Source organism: Mesocricetus auratus, unplaced genomic scaffold, assembly GCF_017639785.1.
Source record: "Mesocricetus auratus isolate SY011 unplaced genomic scaffold, BCM_Maur_2.0 Super-Scaffold_100006, whole genome shotgun sequence".
Taxonomy (NCBI): Eukaryota; Metazoa; Chordata; class Mammalia; order Rodentia; family Cricetidae; genus Mesocricetus; species Mesocricetus auratus.
The window spans coordinates 101,263,506-101,270,017 of NW_024429190.1; the positions used below are offsets into that span (position 1 = coordinate 101,263,506).

The 6,512-nt window shown below is 48.1% G+C and overlaps 1 protein-coding gene across 9 annotated transcripts in view; it reads left to right on the forward strand.

Annotated features, from left to right (window-relative positions):
- Arhgef3 (Rho guanine nucleotide exchange factor 3) overlaps positions 1-4,624 on the forward strand; it is a 273,494-nt gene extending 268,870 nt beyond the window's left edge. For 7 of the 9 annotated variants that reach the window (XM_013118846.3, XM_021231584.2, XM_005077678.4 and 4 more), the window contains 2 exons: positions 512-698; positions 2,357-4,624. In XM_013118846.3, the coding sequence (XP_012974300.1) occupies positions 512-698; positions 2,357-2,706 (537 nt within the window). In that variant the 3' untranslated portion in view covers positions 2,707-4,624. The remainder of the gene's footprint in view (positions 1-511; positions 699-2,356) is intronic. The other 2 variants (XR_005877905.1, XR_005877906.1) reach the window with 2 other exon arrangements.
- Positions 4,625-6,512: the final 1,888 nt, after the last annotated feature.

Here is a 6,512-nt window from a genome sequence, read left to right on the forward strand (position 1 = left end):
GGTTAAAGCTGACAATGAGCCCAGTGGTTGAAGAAACATGTTTTTTATGGGTTTGGGAAAGCCAGAGTTGTTATTAGGATTTGATATAGTCTCATCCTTTGTAGACTATTATTTAACTTGATCTCTTAGAATTGTATTGAAGCCAGGAGAGCATTAATTCCTTCTCACCGTTCTGTTCATTCTGTTCCCTTATTTTTCTCTTAGTCAAACTGGAGACTGAATGTGTATGGAGAGGTTGTGAATTGTAATATAAGTAGAGTTCTGGTTAGAGCTATCTGTAGAAAGCCTTGCTCTAGTGGGTTCCAAAAGAGGAACCTGTATTAAGGCGTGGATATATATATCTGGAAATGCCTCCTATCTGTCCACTTGTATTTTCCTAGAAACAGATTTGAGCGTGGGTTCATAATCTGCTCTGAACTCAGTTCCTAGAGACCTCTCGCCGCAGAGACCCAGAAATTGACCGCTTGCTACATTGTTGCTTAGGACAGTCCTGTGGGCTCTTTTCTTGTAGAAACTACATGTTTTCCTGTTCCAAGAAGTGCTTGTGATCACTCGCGCCATCACTCACAATGAGCAACTCTGCTACCAGCTGTACCGGCAGCCCATCCCCGTGAAGGACCTCATGCTGGAAGACCTGCAGGATGGAGAAGTGCGGCTGGGCGGTTCTCTGCGTGGGGCCTTCAGCAACAATGAGAGAAGTATGTGTGTGGGGGGAGCTGACTGCATTGAACCCTTTGATCTTAGAAACTGTGGAAGGAGCGGCTGGCTGGGGAGAGTAGAGCCTTGAAGCCGAGCTGTGCTCCGGTGATGACTCTTCTTCACTCACTGGTGTGCAGTCGAGTTCCGCCCCTCTGTGAGCCTCAGTCTCCCATCTTTCCTTCTGTGATGGCTTTGTTTTGTTTTGTTTTGGTTTGGTTTTTTCGAGACAGGGTTTCTCTGTGTAGTTTTGGAGGCTGTCCTGGCACTGGCTCTGTAGACCAGGCTGGCCTCGAACTCACAGAGATCCACCTGCCTCTGCCTCCCGAGTGCTGGGATTAAAGGCGTGCACCACCAACACCCGGCCTGTGATGGCTTTGAGCACTAGGTGGCGTGCAGTCCGTGAGCCCATCCCTGAGCACCTGTAGCTGGTACATCTTTTGCTCCCTGGCTCTGTCTCCTACTGCTACATGAAAGAATGCTTACCGTACAGTCTCTGTGTGGGCACTAGTTGCATGGTGTAAAGTTTTGTAGTTGTTCTGGTGTAGTTGCTGAAGAGGCTTAAGGAAAGTCAACCAGAGCCCAGCTGCCATGGCCCCAACATGGGATTATGAGTTGGAGGCCAACCTGGCCTACATAGTGAAAGCCCTACCTCAGAAGAAAACAAAAGCAAAATGAGTGATGAGCTTGGGGTACATGTTCACCTGCAGCACTACTCAATCTCTAACAGCAAGGCTTGGCTAACTAAAGGATATGACCATGGGAAGCCAATATAGCAGTCTCCGTCAGGCATCGCTATGTAGTGAGCACTGTTTTAGGTGCATAAGTCAAGGCATTACAGTTCGTGTTCCTGTGGAGTGCACAGTATACGATGGTCAAGCATTCCTAATGCTGCTTAGAAAACTAAAACCCAATCTGGGCAGAGTGATACATGCCTAGGATCTTCATCCCAGCAGCACCCAGGAGAAAGGGGCAGGCGGATCTCTGTGAGTTTGATCTACGTATCGAGTTCAAGGCCAGCCAGAACTACATAGTGAGACCCTGTCTCCAAATAATAATAAAATTAATGGCAATAGTGGAGTAGACAGAGATTGATAGGGTTATTTCTCTTTTTGTTTTTCTAAGACAGGGCCTGTATCTTTTATCAAAATATAATTGAGCTGGGCAGTGGTGGTGCACACCTTTAATCCTAGTACTCAGGAGGCAGAGACAGGTGGATCTCTGTGAGTTTATGGCCAGCCTGGTCTACAGAGCGAGTTCTAGGGCAGCCAGAGCTGCTACACAGAGAAACCCTGACTTGAAAAAACAAAATTAATAATAATAATAATGTAAAAATAGAATTGTATCACTTCTCCCCTTCAATTTCCTCCCTCCAGCCCCTCACAAGGACGTCTAATATCTAGGCAGATGTAGTAGTCAGCCCCGTCAGGGAACCTGGGCTAGGCCTGTGTCAGCCCCGTCAGGGAACCTGGGCTAGGCCTGTGTCTCTCTAGTCAACAGGGAGTGATGTCAGGAGAGCACTGACTGAGTCCTGCATCTGTAGGGACGCACTCTGTAATCGGCAGTGTCTGGCGTGGGCCCCAGGGTGTAGTGCCGCTGTGGGCGGCATCGTTAGCCTCGGCAAACACTGACTCTCTCTCCATGTGTTCTTCGTTTCTAGTTAAAAACTTCTTCAGAGTCAGCTTCAGAAACGGATCCCAGAGTCAGACCCACTCACTACAAGCCAATGACACCTTCAACAAGCAGCAGTGGCTCAACTGCATCAGGCAAGCCAAAGAGAAAGTTCTGTGCGCTGCTGGGCAGGCAGGGCTGCTTGACTCTGAGGGGCTGCTCCCGGAGCCCGGCACTGAGACCAGGGAGCCACGAGGAGAAACCAAACTTGAGCAGATGGACCAATCGGACAGTGAGTCGGACTGCAGTATGGACACCAGTGAGGTCAGCCTTGAATGTGAACGGATGGAGCAGACAGAGGCCTCCTGTGCGAACAGCAGGCCGGAGGAGACTGTCTGACAGAGGGTTGTGCCTGCGCCTTAACCTGCTCAGTATTGGCATTCCACACACGAACAGTTTGGAGAGGCACGCTGTGACGCTTCTGTGCCCACGCACACGAGTCCCTTTGTCTGCATCCTGTCCCTGGTACCGTAACTGCCGGCCCCTCTGCCAGCTGGGGCCTGCGGCAGCCCCTCCCCCATCGCTCTCTCTCACAAGCGTCTGGGTGAGTGGAGAGTCACCCTTCTGGGTCTTTCAGAGAATGAAGGACCTCTAAACTACTGCTGTTGTATGGACTGTGTGACAAGTCCTTTGTCCCATGCTTCTCTGGTGTCCCTGTAGCTCCTCGAGACAGTAGCTGAAGACCTGGAACTGAGAAAAGCGTTGCAGATGGAGCCCAAGCGAAAACCAGGAAAGTCCAACCCTTGACGTGAACTCGGGCCCTGTGTTGTTCAACCAGAAAACATCTCTGGGGGTTTCTGAGGTTTCACTTTGCAAAGGAGGAAGCCTCGTTCGAACCCTGTGGTCTCATCCAGTGCAAGCTGAGCGTGATAATCAGACATGACACAGAATCGGGCTTCAGCAAGGCCAAGGCAAAAGCAGCCGCTGGAAGGGCCTGGTGGCGCAGGCCTACAACCCCAGCCCTTGAGACAGCATACAGCGGGGAGGTCTGGAGTTCAAGAACAGCCTTGGCTGTGCACCAAGTTCTACGTCAAACTGAGTTCTGCTGGGAAAACAAAACCAAAAAGCTAAAAGTACCGGCCAGCTCTGAACATCCAACTGAAGTGGGGTGGGTGGGTGTGGGAGGTGTTTGTCACAGCTAGTGGCTTGTCAAAGAGAGCCGTTTCCAGCCTGCAACGCCAGGAGAGATTCCCAGGACTAGGAACCATCTGCCAGGATTCTGAGACACTGTCTGCCCCACGTTCCTTCCGCCTCAGCCACTCAAAATGATGCGACACAGACGGTGACTGCGTTGGTGACTCTGCTTACAAACATGAGAGAAGGCCTTGGGAGTCAGAAATAACGTCACCACCACCGAAGCCTCCTGTGAGAGCCACTGAAGTTGTCGTTAGTCTAGAGGATCTTGGGATTTCCGGCTCTGCTTTTGGGCCCTGAGTTTGAGTCTCTGGTTCTTAAGCTATAATCAGAATGATGGTTAATTCCTCCAGAGCTCTATTTCATTAGCTCTGGTTCACTAGGATCAGCTAGCTAGCCAAACAGGAAAGTTCTATGTTCCAGCCTTGGTTTACAAAGCAAGGACGGGTAAAAAAAAAAAGACCTTGGAGGGGGGGAAAAGTTCACAAAATACATGGGACCGCTCCCTGCAAGTGTAAATACTTAGGGGACATGTACAAAATTATACCCACACCAGCACTAGAAGTAGTGATTCTAAATTATTGCCAAAAACCTTTCTTTTTGTTAGTTTCTGCACCTATCAAGTTTACAGAAAAGAAAGCAGCAAAATACAAAATGATCCCTTTATCATGTACACGTGCCTTGTGCACTGAAAGAAGCTACGTGTCGAGAGTTACCAAGAGAAAAACAAGGTATTATTGCATTATTTTTTTCAAAACAAATGTTATGATCGGTTGTACCCTGTAAAGCATATTTCTGTATTTATAGATTTTTAACCGTGGTGAATTTTTTTTATTGCAAGTTTATTTAAAACCATTTTGTTTCTCAAATTGCTGATTTAGTGAATGAGTCTGCTGCACACAAACGGAGAGAAAGCCGAGACAGGACACTGGATGGTGGTGAAAACCCGAGCTGTTCTCTGTAGAGCTGCTGCTGGCCACTCTGGCCAGTGACTTACGAAAAGGTCTCTGTCAGGGTCAGCCTATGGGGAGAGAGTGGGCGAATGCTTTGGTGAAATGAATACTTCTTGTATAACGGCCTTAAAATTCTCTGGAAGCATTTCAAATAAATTGCATTAAAAACACCCTCTTCCCCTGCGTGCAGCGTGTGCTCAAACACCGCCAGCCCCAGGTTGTCCTCCCGAAGGGCGAGGGCTTCCCTCCTGAAGCTTCGCTTGTCGTTTCCAGTTACAAACTTACTATAGAACGCAGGCTGAAATGAACGGTACGATCAGTCGTCTGAAGCTGTGACGGAACGTACATTCCTAAAGCCTGTTTTCTCAAGCATTCCTTCATTCACTTAGTCATTTATTCATCCGTGCATACTTAGCGTGTGTGTGCACATGTGTGTGCACATGTGTGTGTGTGTGCGCAGGCACACAAGTATGCCAGTGCTACCGCACCCGAGCGGAGGCCTGGGGACAACTTGAACTACTTAGTCCTCTCCGCTCACTATGTGGGTTCTGAGGCTCATCGGGCTTGGCAGCAAGCGCCTTTACCCATTTTTATCCCTCTTGCCATCCCCCCTCCCCATTTATTCCTCTTTAGTAACTGCTTTTATCCATGCCCTATACCGAGCCAAGCAGTAAGTCCCCGTTGCTCCAGGAATGAAGTGCCGTGTCACACTGCTGGCACAAGTGACTGTTGGTGAACTTGAAGCTGACAGCTGTTAACGGTGCACGCCTGTCACTCCAGCACTTGGGAAGCAGAGGCAGGGGGATCCCAAGGCTAGCCTAATGTATATAGCAGGTTCCAGGCCAGCTAGGACTACGTGGTGAGAATCTGTCTTGAAACAAGGAAAAGGAAGGCTGGAAGGAAAGTTTCCTTTTTAAACTTAGGATTTCAGTCTACTCATTCACTGAAACAGTTTTATTTCTCAGAAAGAATAGGGTTTTTTGTTTGTTTTGTTTTGTTTATGAAAAGGCTGAACAGGTGTAAGCTCTTAGTAACCAGTCCCAACAGCATGTTAGTTCAGTAAGATCAGTGGTTAGTTTTTGCCTGTACAATATGCTTCCAGCATGTTCTTTTTTTTTTTTTTTTTTGGTTTTACGAGACAGGGTTCTCTGTATTATTTTGGAGGCTGTCGGTCCAGCCTGGCCTAGAACTCTCAGAGCCTGCCTCTGCCTCCTGAGTGCTGGTTTTAAGGCGTGCGCCACCACCGCCCGGCTCCAGCATGTTCTTTAACGTATTGTTAATTCCCAGATTTGGCACAGCATTCACATAAATGGTAAGTCCAATTTTTTTTTCTCAAGGGGGAAAAAAGGTCAAGTTTTCTGCCTGTAATCCCAGGACTCTGTCAAAGTTGAAGCAAGAGCACTACTACAATTTGAAGGCCAGCCTGGCCTAGATAGTACCCGGTCAGTCAGCTGCATAGTTAGTCATCAGAAAGGGAGAGAAATAAAAAATCCCCTTTGTTCTCTCGGTCTTCCGTTGCCCTGTCCTTCAGAGCCACATAGGATAGTGTCTCCGTTTTGTATTCCTAGTGGTATTGGCTTATTGATCCTAGAGACGGTATTTTAACTAGAATGTTAAGTTGTTTGTACTGACATTTTGACGGAAGGCTTACATGGCTTCCAGTCTGTTCTGAAGATGTTTTATTACAACTGAGTATAATCCTCATAGTCAGACACAATGAAAGCAGCCGGAGCTGTCGGTCTTGTGCAGAATTAGAGTGTGGTTTCAGTTTCTGGGTTGTGGTCATTGCCATGAACTGCTTCAGTTTCCATTCCCAGAAGTCTCTAGTAGCTGAGAATGCCAACTTCTCATAATAGCACTCTTGTTTCAGTAGACACTGCACGGTTACAGGAAGCTACAGCCCATCACTGTGAGCAGCTTGGCCAGCTTTATATGCTCTCCTCATCCAGTTTTTGCTTAATTTCCCCCAAACCTGAGCTCCACCTGGAAGACCTGGTTTTAGAGAATGATAACACAGAATTGGGAGAGGGGTCCCCCAAGCCCAGAGCTGTCTGTAGG